The 21,200-nt window shown below is 37.8% G+C and overlaps 2 protein-coding genes across 2 annotated transcripts in view; both read left to right on the top strand.

Annotated features, from left to right (window-relative positions):
- LOC148724789 (uncharacterized) overlaps positions 1-20,462 on the top strand; it is a 49,713-nt gene extending 29,251 nt beyond the window's left edge. Inside the window, exons 17-27 of the mRNA XM_088731659.1 lie at positions 945-1,040; positions 2,061-2,156; positions 3,396-3,491; positions 4,511-4,603; positions 5,628-5,723; positions 14,626-14,718; positions 15,018-15,119; positions 15,477-15,572; positions 16,573-16,674; positions 18,717-18,762; positions 19,750-20,462. Of these exons, the coding sequence (XP_088587785.1) occupies positions 945-1,040; positions 2,061-2,156; positions 3,396-3,491; positions 4,511-4,603; positions 5,628-5,723; positions 14,626-14,718; positions 15,018-15,119; positions 15,477-15,572; positions 16,573-16,674; positions 18,717-18,762; positions 19,750-19,868 (1,035 nt within the window). The 3' untranslated portion in view covers positions 19,869-20,462. The remainder of the gene's footprint in view (positions 1-944; positions 1,041-2,060; positions 2,157-3,395; positions 3,492-4,510; positions 4,604-5,627; positions 5,724-14,625; positions 14,719-15,017; positions 15,120-15,476; positions 15,573-16,572; positions 16,675-18,716; positions 18,763-19,749) is intronic.
- Positions 1-21,200, top strand: part of LOC111328599 (uncharacterized) — a 197,905-nt gene that overhangs the window by 122,549 nt on the left and 54,156 nt on the right. The gene's annotated exons all lie outside the window — the stretch shown is intronic.

The following is a 21,200-nucleotide window of genomic DNA, read 5'->3' as shown; positions in this document are numbered from 1 at the left end:
TACTTATAGGTCACTCCGCTCAGGGCAGCTGCAAAGAAGTTGCGAGCTCTTTCTATTCCTTTCTTGTTTTTTCTTCGGTAACGATGTAGCGCCAGCCTACTCATAAAATAATTTACTCGCGAGCTACTAGGAAACTTGGTAGAAAGTAACGCAAACCTGGAAAAAAAATATTTGGAGACCAATGCTCTTTTTAAAGGAAGGGCTAAATTTCTTTGATGGTGGTGACTAGTCGAGAATGTTAAAGTTGAATTATCAGTATTGCATCGTTTACTGCGCATAAAAAATATGTAATCAGGGGAATAAGCGTGCACACATCCCTTGATCATGGTATTGGTTTTCAATGGATAGATCAGGTAAAGAGGTACGATGGTCTTTAGCTCTCGAACGAGCACGGTTACCTATATGTTCTTTACCTAATTTTTAGTGTATAAATTATCCTCTTTAAATTAGAGAAACTGAAAAAGAATCATCGACGGGAGATAAAGGTAGTGCTAAAAGTGTGCACCAAGCCGGTTACTCGATTATGGAAATCATGACCTTGAAAGGAACGACTCAAAGGACGTTTTGATTAGATATGGTTTAAAACTGCGCAGTTTTTCCATTAGTCAATATCAAACTGTCTCATGCGCTTGAGACTTTCTACCCATTATGTTCTTTTGAAGTGTTACTTTGAAAAGCCCCGCTTGAAAAGTTGATGCTTATTATTCCTGGATGGAGTATTCTTTTTTTGCTTCATTCTGAGTACCCCTTCGAACCATTAATAAGAATTCCTATTATTTGGTGAACTATTGTACAAGGTAAAACTCCTTCTGATCTCAGCTTGAAAAAGTCCTGCAGAATGTAGTTGTTCCAAACGCAGATTTATCCTTACCGTGGCCATTAAAAGAGGAGAATATGACCTTTATTTATTACTATGCTTTTTCCAAATTTTTTCCTACTTGTAGGAGGACACTCCGCTCACTGCAGCTGCAAAGAATGGTCACACTGATATTGTTAGGTTACTTTTAGAGAACGGAGCTGATGTCAACAAAGGAGTATGGGTACGTTAGAAGCAACAATTGTATTTGTTATGTCGGGTATAGGCAAAGTTTGAAAGCCAAGTTTTGTATGGTTGGTCGAAGTTTTTTTCGCTGTGGAGAAAAACGTTCCAAAAGTTGCGAGCTCTTTCTATTCCTTTCTTGTTTTTTCTTCGGTAACGATGTAGTCCCAGGGTAGTCATAAAATAATTTACTCGCCAGCTACTAGGAAACTTGGGTAGAAAGTAACGGAAACCTGGAAAAAAATTATTTGGAGACCAATGCTCTTTTTAAAGGAAGGGCTAAATTTGTTTGATGGTGGTGACTAGTCGAGAATGTTTAAGTTGAATTATCATTATTGCATCGTACATTGCGCATAACAAATATGTAATGAGGGGAATAAGCGTGCACACATCCCTGGATCAGAGTATTGGTTTTCAATCGATAGATCAGGTAAAGAGGTACGATAGTGTATAGCTCTCGAACGAGCACGGTTACATATATTTTCTTTGCCTAACTTTTAGTGTATTAATTGTCCTCTTTAAATTAGAGTAATTGAAAAAAAATCATGGACGGGAAAAAAAGGTACTGCTAAAAGTGAGCACCAAGCCCGTTACTCGATGATAGAAATCATGACCTTGAAAGGAACGACGGAAAGGACCTTTTGATTAGATATTGTTTAAAATTGCGCAGTTTTTCCATTAGTCAATATCAAACTGTCTCATGCGCTTGAGACTTTTTACCCTTTGAGTTCTTTTGAAGTGTTACTTTGAAAAGCCCCGCTTGAAAAGTTGATGCTTATTATTCCTGGATAGAGTATTCTTTTTTTGCTTCATTCTGAGTACCCCTTCGAACCATTAATAAGAATTCCTATTATTTGGTGAACTATTGTACAAGGTAAAATTCCTTCTGATCTCAGCTTAATAAAAGTCCTGCAGAATGTAGTTGTTCCATACGCAGATTTATCCTTACCGTGGCCATTAAAAGAGGAGAATATGACCTTTTTTATTACCATGCTTTTTCCAAATTTTTTCCTACTTGTAGAAGGACACTCCGCTCACTGCAGCTGTAAAGAATGGTCACACTGATATTGTTAGGTTACTTTTAGAGAACGGAGCTGATGTCAAGAAAGGAGTATGGGTACGTTAGAAGCAACAATTGTATTTTTTATGTCGGGTTTAGGCAAGGTTAGAAAGTCAAGTTCTGTATGGTTGGTTGAAGCTTTGTTTTCGCTGTGGAGAAAAACGTTCCAAAAGTTGCGAGCTCTTTCTACTTTTTTCTTGTTTTTTCTTTGGTAACGATGTAGTGTGAGCCTAGTCATAAAATAATTTTCTCGCGAGCTACTAGGAAACTTGGGTAGAAAGTAACGGAAACCTGGAAAAAAATTATTTGGAGACCAATGCTCTTTTTAAAGGAAGGGCTAAATTTGTTTGATGGTGGTGACTAGTCGAGAATGTTTGAGTTGAATTATCAGTATTGCATCGTGTACTGCGCATAAAAAATTGTGTAATCAGGGGAATAAGCGTGCACACATCCCTTGATCATGGTATTGGTTTTCAATCGATAGATCAGGTAAAGAGGTACGATGGTCTATAGCTCTCGAACGAGCACGGTGACCTATATGTTCTTTGCCTAATTTTTAGTGTATAAATTATCCTCTTTAAATTAGAGTAACTGAAAAAAAATCATCGACGGGAGAAAAAGGTAGTGCTAAAAGTGTGCACCAAGCCGGTTACTCGATGATGGAAATCATGACCTGGAAAGGAACGACTCAAAGGACGTTTTGATTAGATATCGTTTAAAACTGCGCAGCTTTTCAATTAGTCAATATCAAACGGTCTCATGCGCTTGAGACTTTCTACCCATTGAGTTCTTTTGAAGTGTTACTTTGAAAAGCCCCGCTTGAAAAGTTGATGCTTATTATTCCTGGATAGAGTATTCTTTTTTTGCTTCATTCTGAGTACCCCTTCGAACCATTAATAAGAATTCCTATTATTTGGTGAACTATTGTACAAGGTAAAACTCCATCTGATCTCAGCTTGAAAAAGTCCTGCAGAATGTAGTTGTTCCAAACGCAGATTTATCCTCCTTTTCAAGTGTTACTTTGATAAGCCTTGCTTGAAAAGTTGATGCTTATTATTCCTCGATAGAGTATTCTCTTTTTGCTTGATTTTGAGTACGCCTTCGAACCAATAATAAGAATTCCTATGATTTGGTGAACTATTGTACAAGGTAAAACTCCTTCTGACCTTAGCTCGAAAAAGTCCTGCAAAATGTAGTTGTTCCAAACGCAGATTTATCCTTACCGTGAGCATTAAAAGAGGAGAATATGACCTTTATACATTACCGTGGTTTTTCCAAATTTTTTCCTACTTATAGGGGGACTTTCCGCTCATTTCAGCTACAAAGAATGGTCACACTGATATAGTTAGGTTACTTTTAGAGAACGGAGCTGGTGTCAACAAAGGAGTTCAGGTACGTTAGAAGCAACAATTGTATTTGTTATGTCGGGTTTAGGCAAAGTTTGAAAGTCAAGTTCTGTATGGTTGGTCGAATGTTTTTCGCTGTGGAGAAAAACGTTCCAAAAGTTGCGAGCTCTTTCTACTTCTTTCTTGTTTTTTCTTTGGTAACGATGTAGTTCCAGCCTAGTCATAAAATAATTTTCTCGCGAGCTACTAGGAAACTTGGGTAGAAAGTAACGCAAACCTGGAAAAAAATTATTTGGAGACCAATTCTCTTTTTAAAGGAAGGGCTAAATTTGTTTGATGGTGGTGACTAGTCGAGAATGTTTAAGTTGAATTATCATTATTGCATCGTGTACTGCGCATAAAAAATATGTAATCAGGGGAATAAGCGTGCACACATCCCTTGATCATGGTATTGGTTTTCAATCGATAGATCAGGTAAAGAGGTACGATGGTCTATAGCTCTCGAACGAGCACGGTAACCTATATGTTCTTTGCCTAATTTTTAGTGTATAAATCATCCTCTTTAAATTAGAGTAATTGAAAAAAAATCATCGACGGGAAAAAAAGGTAGTGCTAAAAGTGTGCACCAAGCCAGTTACTCGATGATGGAAATCATGAGCTTGAAAGGAACGACGCAAAGGACGTTTTGATTAGATATTGTTTAAAACTGCGCAGTTTTTCCATTAGTCAATATCAAACTGTCTCATGCGCTTGAGACTTTTTACTCAATAAGTTATTTTGAAGTGTTACTTTGATAAGCCTTGCTTGAAAAGTTGATGCCCATTATTCCTCGATAGAGTATTCTTTTTTTGCTTCATTCTTAGTATCCCTTCGAACCATTAATAAGAATTCCTATGATTTGGTGAACTATTGTACAAGGTAAAACTCCTTCTGACCTTAGCTCGAAAAAGTCTTGCAGAATGTAGTTGTTCCAAACGCAGATTTATCCTTACCGTGGCCATTAAAAGAGGAGAATATGACCGTTATACATTACCGTGCTTTTTCCAATTTTTTTCCTACTTACAGGTCACTCCGCTCAGTGCAGCTGCAAAGAATGGTCATACTGATATAGTTAGGTTACTTTTAGAGAACGGAGCTGATGTCAACAAAGGAGTATGGGTACGTTAGAAGCAAAAATTGTATTGGTTATGTCAGGTTTAGGCAAAGTTTGAAAGCCAAGTTTTGTATGGTTAGTCGAAGTTTTTTTCGCTGTGGAGAAAAACGTTCCAAAAGTTGCGAGCTCTTTCTATTCGTTTCTTGTTTTTTCTTCGGTAACGATGTAGCGCCAGCCTACTCATAAAATAATTTACTCGCGAGCTACTAGGAAACTTGGGTAGAAAGTAACGGAAACCTGGAAAAAAATTATTTGGAGACCAATGCTCTTTTTAAAGGAAGGGCTAAATTTGTTTGATGGTGGTGACTATTCGAGAATGTTTAAGTTGAATTATCAGTATTGCATCGTTTACTGCGCATAAAAAATATGTAATCAGGGGAATAAGTGTGCACACATCCCTTGATCATGGTATTGGTTTTCAATCGATAGATCAGGTAAAGAGGTACGATCGTCTATAGCTCTCGAACGAGCACGGTTACCTATGTGTTCTTTGCCTAATTTTTAGTGGTTAAATTATCCTCTTTAAATTAGAGTAATTGAAAAAAAATCATCGACGGGAGAAAAAGGTACTGCTAAAAGTGTGCACCATGCCGGTTACTCGATGATAGAAATCATGACCTTGAAAGGAACGACTCAAAGGCCGTTTTGATTAAATATGGTTTAAAACTGCGCAGTTTTTCCGGTAGTCAATATCAAACTGTCTCATGCGCTTGAGAGTTTCTTCCCATTAAGTTCTTTTCAAGTGTTACTTTGATAAGCCTTGCTTGAAAAGTTTTAGATGCCTATTATTCCTCGATAGAGTATTCTTTTTTTTGCTTCATTCTTAGTACCCCTTCGAACCATTAATAAGAATTCGTATGATTTGGTGAACTATTGTAGAAGGTAAAACTCCTTCTGACCTTAGCTTGGAAAAGTTCTCTTGAATGTAGTTGTTCCAAACGGAGATTTATCCTTACAGTGGCCATTAAAAGAGGAGGATATGACCTTTATTTATTACCGTGCTTTTTCCAATTTCTTTCCTACTTATAGGAGGGCACTCCGCTCACTGCAGCTGTAAAGAGTTGTCATATTGATATAGTTAGGTTACTTTTAGAGAACGGAGCTGATGTCAACAAAGGAGTACGGGTACGTTAGAAGCAAAAATTGTATTTGTTATGTCGGGTTTAGGCAAAGTTTGAAAGTCAAGTTTTGTATGGTTGGTCGAATTTTTTTCGCTGTTGAGAAAAAAGTTCCAAAAGTTGCGAGCTCTTTCTATTTCTTTCTTGTTGTTTCTTTGGTAACAATGTAGTGCCAGCCTAGTCATAAAATAATTTCCTCGCGAGCTGGTAGGAAACTTGGGTAGAAAGTAACGCAAACCTGGAAAAAAAATTATTTGGAGACCAATGCTCTTTTTAAAGGAAGGGCTAAATTTGTTTGATGGTGGTGAATAGTCGAGAATTTTTAAGTTGAATTATCAGTATTGCATCGTGTACTGCGCATAAAAAATTGTGTAATCAGGGGAATAAGCGTGCACACACCCCTGGATCATGGTATTGGTTTTCAATCGATAGATCAGGTAAAGAGGTACGATGGTCTATAGCTCTCGAACGAGCACGGTTACCTATATGTTTTTTGCCTAATTTTTAGTGTATAAATTATCTTCTTTAAATTAGAGTAATTGAAAAAAAATCATCGACGGGCAAAAAAGGTACTGCTAAAAGTGTGCACCAAGCCGGTTACTCGATGATGGAAATCATGACCTTGAAAGGAACGACTCAAAGGACGTTTTGATTAGATATGGTTTAAAACTGCGCAGCTTTTCCGTTAGTCAATATCAAACTGTCTCATGCCCTTGAGACTTTCTACCCATTATGTTCTTTTGAAGTGTTACTTTGATAAGCTTTGCTTGAAAAGATCATCCCCATTATTCGTGGATAGAGTATTCTTTTTTTCCTTTATTCTGAGTACCCCTTCGAACCATTAATAGGAATTCCTATGATTTGGTGAACTACTGTACAAGGTTAAACTCCTTCTGACCTTAGCTTGAAAAAGTCCTGGAGAATATAGTTGTTCCAAACGCAGATTTATCCTAACCGTGGCCATTAAAAGAGGAGAATATGACCTTTATACATTACCGTGCTTTTTCCAATTTTTTTCCTACTTATAGGTCACTCCGCTCAGTGGAGCTGCAAGAAATGGTCACACTGATATTGTTAGGTTACTTTTAGAGAAGGGAGCATATGTCAACAAAGGAGTACCGGTACGTTAGAAGTAAAAATTGTATTTGTTATGTCCGTTTTAGGCAAAGTTTGACAGTCAAGTTTTGTATGGTTGGTCGAATTTTTTTCGCTGTTGAGGAATACATTCCAAAAGTTGCGAGCTCTTTCTATTCCTTCCTTGTTGTTTCTTTGGTAACGATGTAGTGGCAGCCTACTCATAAAATATTTTTTCTCTCGAGCTACTAGGAAACTTGGGTAGAAAGTAACGGAAACCTGGAAAAAAAATTATTTGGAGACCAATGCTCTTTTTAAAGGAAGGGTTAAATTTGTTTGATGGTGGTGACTAGTCGAGAATGTTGAAGTTGAATTATCAGTATTGCATCGTGTACTGCGCATAAAAAAATATGTAATCAGGGGAATAAGCGTGCACACATCCCTGGATCATGGTATTGGTTTTCAATCGATAGATCAGGTAAAGAGGTACGATGGTGTATAGCTGTCGAACGAGCACGGTTACCTATATGTTTTTTGCCTAATTTTTAGTGTATAAATTATCCTCTTTAAATTAGAGTAATTGAAAAAAAGTCATCGAGGGGAAAAAAAGGTACTGCTAAAAGTGTGCACCAAGCCGTTTACTCGATGATGGAAATCATGACCTTGAAAGGAACGACTCAAAGGACGTTTTGATTAGATATGGTTTAAAACTGCGCAGTTTTTCCATTAGTCAATATTAAACTATCTCATGCGCTTGAGACTTTCTACCCATTAAGTTCTGTTCAAGTGTTACTTTGAGAAGCTTTGCTTGAAAAGTTGATGCCCATTATTCCTGGATAGAGTATTCTTTTTTTGCTTCATTCTGAGTACCCCTTCGAACCATTAATAAGAATTCCTATGATTTGGTGAACTATTGTACAAGGTTAAACTCCTTCTGACCCTAGCTTGAAAAAGTCCTGCAGAATGTAGTTGTTCCAAACGCAGATTTATCCCAACCGTGGCCATTAAAAGAGGAGAATATGACCTTTACACATTACCGTGCTTTTTCCAATTTTTTCGTACTGATAGGAGGACACTCCGCTCAGTGCAGCTACAAAGAATGGTCACACTGATCTTGTTAGGTTACTTTTAGAGAACGGAGCTGATGTCAACAAAGGAGTACGGGTACGTTAGAAGCAAAAATCGTATTTGTTATGTCGGGTTTAGGCAAAGTTTAAAAGTCAATTTTTATATGGTTGGTCGAATTTTTTTCGCTGTTGAGAGATACGTTCCAAAAGTTGCGAGCTCTTTCTATTCCTTTTTTGTTGTTTCTTTGGTAACGATGTAGTGCCAGCCTAGTCATAAAATAATTTTCTCTCGAGCTACTAGGAAAGTTGGGTAGAAAATAACGCAAACTTGGAAAAAAAACTTATTTGGAGACCAATGCTCTTTTTGAGGGAAGGGCTAAATTTGATTGATGGTGGTGACTAGTCGAGAATGTTTAAGTTGAATTATCAGTATTGCATCGTGTACTGCATATAAAAAAATATGAAATTAAAGGAATAAGCGTGCACACATCCCTGGATCATGGTATTGGTTTTCAATCGATAGATCAGGTAAAGAGGTACGATGGTCTATAGCTGTCGAACGAGCACGGTTACCTATATTTTCTTTTCCTAATTTTTAGTGTATAAATTATTTTCTTTAAATTAGAGTAATTGAAAAAAAGTCATCGACGGGAAGAAAAGGTACAGCTAAAAGTGTGCACCAAGCCGGTTACTCGATGATGGAAATCGTGACCTTGAAAGGAACGACTGAAAGGACGTTTTGATTAGATATCGTTTTTAAAACTTCGCAGTTTTTCATTAGTCAATATCAAACTGTCTCATGCGCTTGAGACTTTCTACCCATTGAATTCTTTTCAAGTGTTACTTTGATAAGCCTTGCTTGAAAAGTTGATGGCCATTATTCCTGGATAGAGTATTCTTGTGTTTGCTTTATTCTGAGTACCCCTTCGAACCATTGATAAGAATTCCTATGATTTGGTGAACTATTGTACAAGGTTAAACTCCTTCTGACCTTAGCTTGAAAAAGTCCTGGAGAATATAGTTGTTCCAAACGCAGATTTATCCTAACCGTGGCCATTAAAAGAGAAGAATATGACCTTTATACATTACCGTGCTTTTTCCAATTTTTTTCCTACTTATAGGTCACTCCGCTCAGTGGAGCTGCAAGGAATGGTCACAGTGATATTGTTAGGTTACTTTTAGAGAACGGAGCATATGTCAACAAAGGAGTACGGGTACGTTAGAAGCAAAAATTGTATATGTTATGTCGGGTTTAGGCAAAGTTTGACAGTCAAGTTTTGTATGGTTGGTCGAATTTGTTTCGCTGCTGAGGAAAACGTTCCAAAAGTTGCAAGCTCTTTCTATTCCTTTCTTGTTGTTTCTTTGGTAACGATGTAGTGCCAGCCTAGTCATAAAACAATTTTCTCTCGAGCTACTAGGAAACTTGGGTAGAAAGTAACGTAAACCTGGAAAAAAAATTATTTGGAGACCAATGCTCTTTTTAAAGGAAGGGCTAAATTTGTTTGATGGTGGTGACTAGTCGAGAATGTTTAAGTTGAATTATCAGTATTGCATCGTTTACTGCGCATAATAAAATATGTAATCAGGGGAATAAGCGTGCGCACATCCCTGGATCATGGTATTCGTTTTCAATCGATAGATCAGGTAAAGAGCTACGATGGTCTCTAGCTGTCGAACGAGCACGATTATCTATATTTTCTTTGCCTAATTTTTAGTGTATAAATTATCCTCTTTAAATTAGAGTAAATGAAAAAAATCCTGGACGGGAAAAAAAGGTACTGCTAAAAGTGTGCACCAGGCCCGTTACTCGATGACGGAAATCATGACCTTGAAAGGAACGACTCAAAGGACGTTTTGATTAGATATGGTTTAAAACTGCGCAGTTTTTCCATTAGTCAATATCAAACTGTCTCATGGGCTTGAGACTTTCTACCCATTAAGTTTTTTTCAAGTGTTACTTTGATAAGCCTTGCTTGAAAAGTTGATTCCCATTTTTCCTTCATAGAGTATTCTTTTTTTGCTTCATTTTGAGTACCCCTTCGAACCATTAATAAGAATTCCTATGATTTGGTGAACTATTGTACAAGGTTAAACTCCTTCTGACCTTAGCTTGAAAAAGTCCTGCAGAATGTAGTTGTTGCAAACGCAGATTTATCCTAACCGTGGCCATTAAAAGAGGAGAATATGACCTTTATACATAACCGTGCTTTTTCCAATTTTTTCGTACTGATAGGAGGACACTCCGCTGAGTGCAGCTGCAAAGAATGGTCACAGTGATATTGTTAGGTTACTTTTACAGAACGGAGCTGATGTCAACAAAGGAGTACGGGTACGTTAGAAGCAAAAATTGTATTTGTTGTGTCGGGTTTAGGCAAAGTTTGAAAGTTAATGTTTATATGGTTGGTCGAATTTTTTTTTGCTGTTGAGAAAAACGTTCCAAAAGTTGCGAGCTCTTTTTATTCCTGTCTTGTTTCTTCGGTAACAATGTAGTGCCAGCCTAGTCATAAAATAATTTTCTCTCGAGCTACTAGGAAACTTGGGTAGAAAGTAACGGAAAGTGGGAAAAAAATTATTTGGAGACCAATGCTCTTTTTAAAGGAAAGGCTAAATTTGTTTGATGGTGGTGACTAGTCGAGAATGTTTAAGTTGAATTATCAGTATTGCATCGTGTACTGCGGGAAAAAAAAATATGAAATTAAGGGAATAAGCGTGCACACATCCCTTGATCGTGGTATTGGTTTTCAATCAATAGATCAGGTAAAGAGGTAGGATGGTCTATAGCTGTCGAACGAGCACGGTTTCCTATATTTTCTTTGCCTAGTTTTTAGTGTAGAAATTATTTTCTTTAAATTAGAGTAATTGAAAAAAAGTCATCGACGGGAAAAAGGTACTGCTAAAAGTGTGCACCAAGCCGGTTACTCGATGATGGAAATCATGACCTTGAAAGGAACGACTCAAAGGACGTTTTGAGTAGATATGGTGTAAAACTGCGCAGTTTTTCCATTAGTCAATATGAAACTGTCTCATGCGCTTGAGACTTTCTACCCATTAAGTTTTTTTCAAGTGTTACTTTGATAAGCCTTGCTTGAAAAGTTGATGCCCATTATTCCTGGATAGAGTATTCTTTTTTTGCTTCATTCTGAGTACCCCTTTGAACCATTAATAAGAATTCCTATGATTTGGTGAACTATTGTACAAGGTTAAACTCCTTCTGACCTTAGCTTGAAAAAGTGCTAGAGAATGTAGTTGTTCCAAACGCAGATTTATCCTAACCGTGGCCATTAAAAGAGGAGAATATGACCTTTATACATTACCGCGCTTTTTCCAATTTTTTTCCTACTTATAGGTCACTCCGCTCAGTGCAGCTGCAAAGAATGATCACACTAATCTTGTTAGGTTACTTTTACAGAACGGAGCTGATGTCAACAAAGGAGTACCGGTACGTTAGAAGCAAAAATTGTATTTGTTATGTCGGGCATAGGCAAAGTTTGAAAGTCAAGTTTTGTATTGTTGGTGGAATTTTTTTTGCTGTTGGGAAAAAACGTTCCAAAAGTTGCGAGCTCTTTCTATTCCTTTCTTGATGTTTCTTTGGTAACGATATACTGCCAGCCTAGTCATAAAATTTTTTTCTCGCAAGCTACTAGGAAACTTGGGTAGAAAGTAACGGAAACGTGGAAAAAAAATTATTTGGAGACCAACGCTCTTTTTAAAGGAAGTGTTAAATTTGTTTGATGGTGGTGACTAGTCGAGAATGTTTAAGTTGAATTATCAGTATTGCATGGTGTACTGCGCATAAAAAAATATGAAATTAAGGGAATAAGCGTGCACACATCCCTTGATCATGGTATTTTTTTTCAATCGATAGATCAGGTAAAGAGGTACGATGGTGTATAGCTGTGGAACGAGCACTGTTACCTATATTTTCTTTGCCTGATTTTAGTGTATAAATTATCCTCTTTAAAGTAGAGTAATTGAAAAAAAATCATCGACGGGAAAAAAAGGTACTGCTCAAAGTGTGCACCAAGCCGGTTACTCGATGATGGAATTCCAGACCTTGAAAGGAACGACTCAAAGGACGTTTTGATTAGATATGGTTTAAAACTGCGCAGTGTTTCCATACCAACTCCTGCACTTCAACGTAAACTCAACAGTAAACTACTGACACTTAGGGAAACGAACGCCCTTGACACCCAGCGGTACTATCGGCTGAGGTGCTCGGTACCACAGCCACCGAAACTGTACGGTTTGCTGAAGCTACACAAACCTGGTTTCCCGATGCGACCTATTGTTTCTTTCTGTGGGTCTCCCACATACCAACTATCCAAGTACCTGACGACAATACTACAACTGCTAACCGACAAATCCAGACATAAACTACAATCCACTGAAGACTTTATTAACGCTAGCAAGACTGTTCAGATACTTGACGACTACAAACTAGTGTCATTTGATGTGAAATCACTGTTCACAAGTATTCCACTTCAATTGGCATTACAATGTACTGAGACTGCAATGTGACAGTCCACCGACCCACTACCGCTACCGACATACGACATCATGGACTTGCTAAACATTTGCCTAACGTTTACTTACTTTCAGTACAACGGTAAACACTACAAACAGTTACACGGCACTGCCATGGGGTCTCCAGTGTCTTTTGTTATAGCAGAAATTGTGATGCAGAACATCGAGGAACGCGCCCTTTCGACTTGCCGACAAACGATACCTCTTTGGCTACGTTACGTTGACGACACATTCACCGCCGTTCGACACGACGAAATCGACGCATTCCACCACCACCTTAACGAACAAAACACTGACTTACAGTTTACCAGAGAAGTCGAAGAAAATGGCAAACTTCCTTTTCTAGACTGCCTGGTAAGCCACAACGACAACTCATTACGGACGACAGTTTACAGGAAACCGACACACACCGACAGATTACTAGACGAGTCATCCTACAACCCTACATCACACAAAGCCACAACTATCAGAACTCTAACACGACGCGCACAACTAGTATGCGACTCGACAGACAGCTTATCCGACGAGAACAAATACCTTCACCTTGTTTTTTCGAAGAACAACTACAACAACGACTTCATCCGACGAAACACTCACCGACCCACTATCACTACCGAAACAAGCGACACCGCTACCCCTACGACTACAGCAACCATACCGTACATAAAAGGCCATGTCTGAAAACATCTCGCGCGTCTTACTTCCCTTCAATATCCACGTCGCCCTTAAACCTATCACCACACTACGTCAGTTACTAACCAACCTTAAAGACAAAGACGAACCGAGGAACAGACAGGGAACGACTTATAAGATCAATTGTTCCGACTGCCAAGCCTCCTACACCGGTGAGACTGGCAGAAACCTCACAACAAGACTGACTTAACCCAGACGGGCGATGAGGAAAGGTGATGTCAGCAATCACATTGCTGAACACCATCGACTTACCAACCACAACATTGACTGGGACTCTGCGCAATGCCTAACCTACAGCACTGACTATTTTTAACGACTGACTCTGGAAAGCTGGTTTACTAACTTAGAACAGACTCCCCTAAACAGATGTCAACAACTACCCGCTCCATACAAACGACTCATTAATGACATAAACATCACAAACGACCGAAAAATAACGACCTAACTTTACCGACAGATCGAAACAGGCCAATCACGACCGACTTACGTCACTTGAGTCTTACAGCCAATAACATCACGGCAAAACCAACCGATCATTTTACACGAACGGAATAAGAACATTCTACTGACAACAATCATTCACTTGACTCTGCTGATGACTTCCGCACAGGTTGTCGAAACGTCAGTCACTACCACCGACAACAGTCCTTCTCAGGACTACACTCACCCCGACGATTAGACTACACCTTCACTTTGCTTAGAAAGTAACGCAAACCTGGGCAGAAAATATTTGAAGACCAATGGTTTTTTTAAAGGAAGGCTAAATTTGTTAAGAATTGGAAAACTTCTGAATGCCCTGATTTTGTTATAGATGTGTGCAACAGATTTAAAATGATTTAGTCGTTGTTCATTATACTTAACGGTTAGAAAGTTGTGTGGTGACCAGTTAAAAATGTTTAATTTGAATCCTCAGTATTGCATCGTGTACTGCGCATACAAAATACGTAATCAGGCGAATTAGCGCGTGCACATCCCTTGAACATGGTAATGCTTTTCAGTCAATAGACCAGGTAAAGAGGTACGATGGTCTTAAGCTCTTGAAAGAGCACGTTTAAGTATATTTTCTTTGTTTAATTTTAGTGTACAAATTATCCTCTTTGAAGTAGAGAAATTAAAAAAAAAACTCATCGATGGGAGAAAAAGATACACCTAATAATGTGCACCAAGCCCGTTACTCGATGATGGAAATTATGACCTTGAAAGGGACGACTCGAGAAACGTTTTGATTTGAACCGTTTAAAAATGTGTAATTTTTCCATAAGTTATATATCAAATTGTCTCATGTGCTTGGGACGTTCTACATATTAAGTTTTTTTCAAGTGTTACTTTGTAAAGCCTTTCTTGAAAAGTTAGATGCCCATTATTCCCGAATAGAGTATTACATTGTTGCTTCATTCTTAGTGCCCCCTCTAACTATTAGTATGAATTGCTATGGTTTGATGAACTGTTGTACAGGGTGAAACTCCTTCTGACCTTGTGCTTGAAAAAGTCCTGCAGAGTGTAGTTGTTACAAACCCAGATTTATCCTTAATTTCTTTTTCCTACATATAGGAGGGCACTCCACTCACTGAAGCTGTAAAGAATGGTCACACTGATCTTGTTAGGTTGCTTATAGAGAACGGAGGCGATGTGAACGATGGAGGGGTACGTTAGAAGCGTAAACTGTATTTGTTATATGTAGAGTTTTGTCAGAGTTTAATAGTCCAATATTGTATGGCTGTGTTGCTTCATTCATAGTGTCCCTTTTAACATTGGTTTGAGTTAATATGATTTGGTGAATTGTTGTACAAGGTAATACTCTTACCTTATTTTTGAAAAACGCTTGCAAAGTGTTGTCGTCTGAAAAGCAGATTCGACCATATATCCTTGCGTTGATCATTAAAGAAGGGAGTATGAGCTATATATGTTACTGTACCTTTTCATTGTGTGTTTTTTTTTCCTAGTCTTTTGGGTCCACTCCACTCACTGAAGCTGTAAGAATAGGTCACAATGATATTGTTGGGTTGCTCATAGAGAAAGGAGCTGATCTCAGCAAAGAAGGAGGGGTAAGTTAAATTTGTGATGCGAAGTTTAGTCAAAGTTTGATGGTCAAATTTTGTATGGCTGTTCAACTTATTGCTGTGATCAAAGCGTTTGAGGATTTTGCGTGCTCTTTCTATTTCGTTCTCGTTGTTTCATTCGTAACGTTAAAGTGCCACCATCAGTCATAAAAGGATATGCTCGCTAGCGGTAAGAAAATGTGGATTGAGAGCAAGGCACACCTCGTGAGAAAACATTTGGAGACTAAAGCTTTTTTCAAAAAGGGCTAAATTCTGAGTGCCCTGATTATTTGTTTTTTTGATGTGTACATCGGATTCACCTTGATTAAATCATGCTTTTTCCAATTTTTCTCCTACTTATAGGGGGACACTCCGCTCACTGCAGCTGTAAAGAATGGTCACACTGAGATTGTTAGGTTACTTTTAGAGAACGGAGCTGATGTCAACAAAAGAGGAGGGGTACGTTAGAAGCCAAAATTGTATTTGTTATGTCGGGTTTAGGCAAAGTTTGAAAGTCAAGTTTTGTATGGTTGGTCGAATTTTTTTCGCTGTTGAGAAAAATGTTCCAAAAGTTGCGAGCTCTTTCTATTCCTTTCTTGTTGTTTCTTTGGTAACGATGTAGTGCCAGCCTAGTCATAAAATAATTTCCTTGCGAGCTCCTAGGAAACTTGGGTAGAAAGTAACGCAAACCTGGAAAAAAAATTATTTGGAGACCAATGCTCTTTTTAAAGGAAGGGCTAAATTTGTTTGATGGTGGTGACTAGTCGAGAATGTTTAAGTTGAATTATCAGTATTGCATGGTGTACTGCGCATAAAAAAATATGTAATCAGGGGAACAAGCGTGGACACATCCCTGGATCATGGTATTTGTTTTCAATCGATAGATCAGGTAAAGAGGTACGATGATCTATAGCTCTCGAACGAGCACGGTGACCTATATTTTCTTTGCCTAATTTTTAGTGTATAAATTATCTTCTGTAAATTAGAGTAATTGAAAACAAATCATCGACGGGAAAAAAAGGTACTGCTAAAAGTGTGCACCAAGCCTGTTACTCGATGATGGAAATCATGAGCTTGAAAGGAACGACTCAAAGGACGTTTTGATTATATATCGTTTAAAACTGCGCAGTTTTTCCATTAGTCAATATCAAACTGTCTCTTGTCCTTGAGAGTTTCTACCCATTATGTTCTTTTGAAGTGTTACTTTGGACAAAACTGACTATCACAACAAAATGGACGCACTAGTTAACGACAAACGAGCCTACGAAGAACTCAAACGTGACCCAACTCCTGCACTTCAACTTAAACTCAATAGTAAACTACTGAGACTCAAGGAAACGAACGCCTTTGACACCCAACGGTACCATCGACTGAGGTGCTCGGTACCACAGCCACCGAAACTGTATTGTCACAAGATTATGTTACTGTACCTTTTCATTGTGTGTTTTTTTTTTCCTAGGTTTTTGGGTCCACTCCGCTCACTGAAGCTGTAAGAATAGGTCACAATGATATTGTTGGGTTGCTCATAGAGAAAGGAGCTGATCTCAGCAAAGAAGGAGGGGTAGGTTAAATTTGTGATGCGAAGTTTAGTCAAAGTTTGATGGTCAAATTTTGTATGGCTGTTCAACTTATTGCTGTGATCAAAGCGTTTGAGGATTTTGCGTGCTCTTTCTATTTCGTTCTCGTTGTTTCATTCGTAACGTTAAAGTGCCACCATCAGTCATAAAAGGATATGCTCGCTAGCTGTAACAAAATGTGGATTGAGAGCAAGGCACACCTCGTGAGAAAACATTTGGAGACTAAAGCTTTTTTCAAAAAGGGCTAAATTCTGAGTGCCCTGATTATTTGTTTGTTGATGTGTACATCGGATTCACCATGATTAAATCGTTGTTTACTAGACTTTCCGGCCAGAAAATTGCGTGGTAATGTCGAAAATATTTATAAGGAAAAGGATTTGAAACAAATTTTTCTATTCAGCAATACTTTGAGGAAACTAACACTTATATTTGAAACGATATTTACCGTTGAAAAATTCTTCCAAAGTTCAGTTTTCATTTTTCACTCATAATTCTTTTGACGTTTGGGAATCAAAGTTTTGTTAGCTCCTAAACTAATTTTGTTGCTGGAAAAGGTAGCTTCCCCAACTTTTCAAAATCGAGAATTATTTACTCTATATAGTTTTCACTAAGACTGCTTAGTGGCTGTTAAACAAAATGCAATGTTGGAGCGTGGGTGACACGAGAGGCCTATTTCTTTCTGAAATTGGTGCATCTCGGAGCAATCAAAAAGTCTTCTTTCCAGTTTTTGGCCCCTTTGCCCCATGTTCAGTAAATTCGAGCCAGATCATTCTACATAATAAATCGTTTGAGAAGACTTCCTCCACTAATTGTGCTCACTTACAGTCCTCGATCGTGTCGTTTCGTAAGGAGTACCTCTTTCCACTGAAATGCAGACTACTTGGTGAACTTTTTTCAAGTACAACTCCTTAAGATGTCCGGTTACTTCCTTGTAGAATAGAGTTGGCTGAAGTTTCCATTCACATGCAAATTAAACTCATTTTCACAAGAATGGTTGAGCACGAGGACTCGTTTTGAAAAGGAGGCCAAGGATATGTGGCGATTGAACGATAAAGATCGTAATGACGTGTTCAATATACTTGCTGTGCAACGAAACAAGTAGAGCTGTACATGCGTCCAACTTGAACTGAGACGGTATCACGAGTGAAGTTTGTGTCTAGCAGCTCATTCATTCATTCTTTTATTCACACTTATTCTACTAAAAATACAACAACGAGAACGAGAAAGAGAAAAAGTAGAGAAAAAAAGAAGAGAGTTTTAACTATACATGAATTTACACAAAGCAGTGGAAAGAGTGTGTAGTAGCCAAAGGAGCCAAGCTTTCGAGTTGGCCACTACCACAGAGCAGTTACGGATGGGTGGAAGTTAAATACACTTAAGGAGATAGCACATATACTAAATAGTTAAAATAGTAAAACAGAGCTCTATGAAAGGTTAAAGTTGTTCAAGATGTGTGCATGCCAAGTAGGAAGAGTATATATTCTTTTTTAAAGCTTTTGGCAGGGAGACACTTTATTTTAATAGGTATCGTTTGCCAGATCTGTGATGCCACCACACTAAATCTTGCTAGACCATAATTGGTTCAGCTCATACTTGACTGAAAAAAGAAAACGAAGAACAAAGGAGAAAAACACTTAGAACCAGGAAACATCTAGCAATAACATGTCAGGGTGACAAGTAATTGATAAAAGAGGGATTCGTGAATTTAAGCTCATAAGTGAAAGAGGTAAATATTTTTTCGTCTTGACGCGAACATAAAAAAATAAACGAAACTGAAATTCTGAGGTTTGACTTCTCATTGGAACTCTTCTTTTTCCCACGCACGAGACAAAGCTGTAGTTTCCTTCTCTTTCTCAATCACATTTTCACTTTTCCCACGCGTATCCTTTTTACCTTACCCTATTTTCAGCCTCCTTTCCTGTCTCCAAAGGCTACTCAGTCTTATAAATACAACAATTCTAAAAAACGATAAAATACTTTTACGCATCGCTTTTTGTATGCATAATGTACCTTTTTCTCCCCATAGCTGAGAGGGAAGAAGAAAACAAGTCCGGCTAATTCGAGGTTATACGGTATGTGACTTTGAAGCTTAATAATCACCATATACTCTTCACCCTTCTGGGCGTTGAGTTATACAAAAATGATGATCATATATATATATTTTTTAATTTTCCCTGCGGGGATTAACTTGAGTACCTAGATCCTAAACACAAATGAGTCTCTTTTCCTCCTGTGATGTATATTTGAAGATGGACAAAAGTTCCGACCAAAAAGCCCAATCCACATCAGCGAAAGATACTTAGTGGCTTAAGGACATTTCATCAGAAAAAAAAAAACTGAATTGCCTTTAATGCGGAAGCAAAAACCTGTCTTTCGAGATCAGTAGGTGCACCATTCTGTATTTTCATGCCTATGTACGACAATTACCAAAGTATTTTAATCGCATGTTTCCCGGCAGATGTGCATGAAAGTTGACTCTTCAAAAGATGGTTTTCAAATTTATTTAGATAACTCACCACGAGTAAGGCATGTACTCTCCGCTTTCAATTCAATTTTACGCGCAACGACCCAATCTGCGAATAAAGTTATTTTATGCTTCACGCGTACTATCAAATTGTTCCTGGTAAAGGCTGATGTCTACATGAAATGATAGCTGATATTAATTGTTTGACGGCTGCCTACACCAAGGATATTCTAATACGGATATCCAGATTCAAATAGAAGCTGGCTTCAATAATTAATTCTTTTCTGGAAGGCTCTCTTGTTGTTTACAGAACATTTATCTCCCCCCAGGAGTGAAATGAAAAACTTGTAATACTATGAAACCTGTAAAGATAGTGGGCTAAGAAAAATATTTTTGGATGGCGTGATCTCAAAAGTTTCATTGCAACATATCAATTTTAACGCTTTGGATGAGTAAGTAATCCAGGAGTAATAGCACTAGTCTTTGTGCTTTCCTGTCCAGAAAACCTGGTATGGGTTTTAAGAGTTTGAGGCCAGCTTATATGATTGTACTTACTTTGTAGACTTTCTAACTTTTTAAATTTCTACCTGCACAGAAAATGAGCCTAGAGAAATTTCATTTGACAAGAACCGTGAAGGTGAAGCTGACGAGAACGACGATGTAGATACGGAACTCCATTTAGTCAGTTCATATCCGTGCTATGGTCAATATTGAATGACCTAGATGATACCTAAATCGTGTACAAGTTATGTTTTCTTTTTCGTAAATAAAACACTTGTTTACAATTACGAAAACTTTAACACGAAATGGAAGAGGAAGGCCAGTAACCTTAAATTTCGCAAGAATGTGAATGGTTGTACTATGAGGTCAATTGTATGTTCAACAAGTGTTAGAAAAGTTTTCATACATGATTCCATGCTTAATTGAATAATTTTTTTTAAGGTGAATATGCAAAAAAAAGGCAATAGTATGTTATCCAAAATTGATCAGTAATAACGTAATGTTATTTATAGTTTTAGAGTATTAGAGGCGTATAGGTTTTATTTCATATACGATCCCATGCTTAATTAATTAATTATTTAAGATGAATATGCAAAAAAGGTAAATAGCATGTTATCCGAAATTGATCAGTAGTAACGTAATGTTATTTATATTATTAGAAGTGTATAGCTTTTATTTATGGTCAGGTTCAGTTTACTTCTATGTCCAATGATTGACTAATTTGAATGATTGTTATCAAGTGTTAGTTAGCACAGTTTCCGTATATATACTTGTTCGCGACAATAAAAAGAAATCAAAGTTAACATGTGAGCTTGAATGGAATGACTAATCAATTACTTTATAGAGCGTTTTGCTGTTGTTATAGAAGTAGTGGACAAATTTGCTTTTACATGAACTCGAAGCAGAGAACACTGGAAAGTGAATGTTGCACAGAGTAAATGCTAAGCTGTTCGTTAACATTTTTTTCCGTTCGTTGCAAAAATATCTGAGGGATAATAGACACAGCCTTTATTTTGAATGATACCAAAACCATTCTAGTTTAGTGATACCCGCGATCTACCACCGTTTCTGTTGGTTTTGTTTCGTCATTAAGTGAAGTTTCATGCTTGAGAAGTTGCAAAACTTGAGCCGAAGCGTATGTTGCAGGGTTGATAGTTTGTTAAAATGAAAGTCTAGTGCCATAAAACCAAGAATTATGGCGTATCAATGGTATTCCATATCAGCTCCTCCTGGAGCATCGCCATTCATATCTATCTCGAAGTGAACTTCGTCTAGTCCAGCACAAGGAGTTCATACACCCTGCGTTGTGACACCATATTGAAAACGAGAGCAGGTTGTCCTCTTGAACCAATTGTACCCATCTGTCTTGTTTAAACAGGATTTGAAACAATTTGAGGAAATGAAGCTCCGTTGCAGCCATTTTGGGTGGCAAGTGATTGAAAATGAGATGGTAAGATAGATATTTTATGCAGCAATGGCGTCTGCAAACAATTTCTTTGTTCATATCTTGAAGATGAAAACATTCGATATAGGGGAGGAAATTTC

The sequence above is a fragment of the Stylophora pistillata genome, chromosome 8, assembly GCF_964205215.1.
Source record: "Stylophora pistillata chromosome 8, jaStyPist1.2, whole genome shotgun sequence".
Taxonomy (NCBI): Eukaryota; Metazoa; Cnidaria; class Anthozoa; order Scleractinia; family Pocilloporidae; genus Stylophora; species Stylophora pistillata.
Note: the sequence above shows the minus strand (reverse complement) of the source record. Positions and strands in the feature narration are given on the sequence as shown.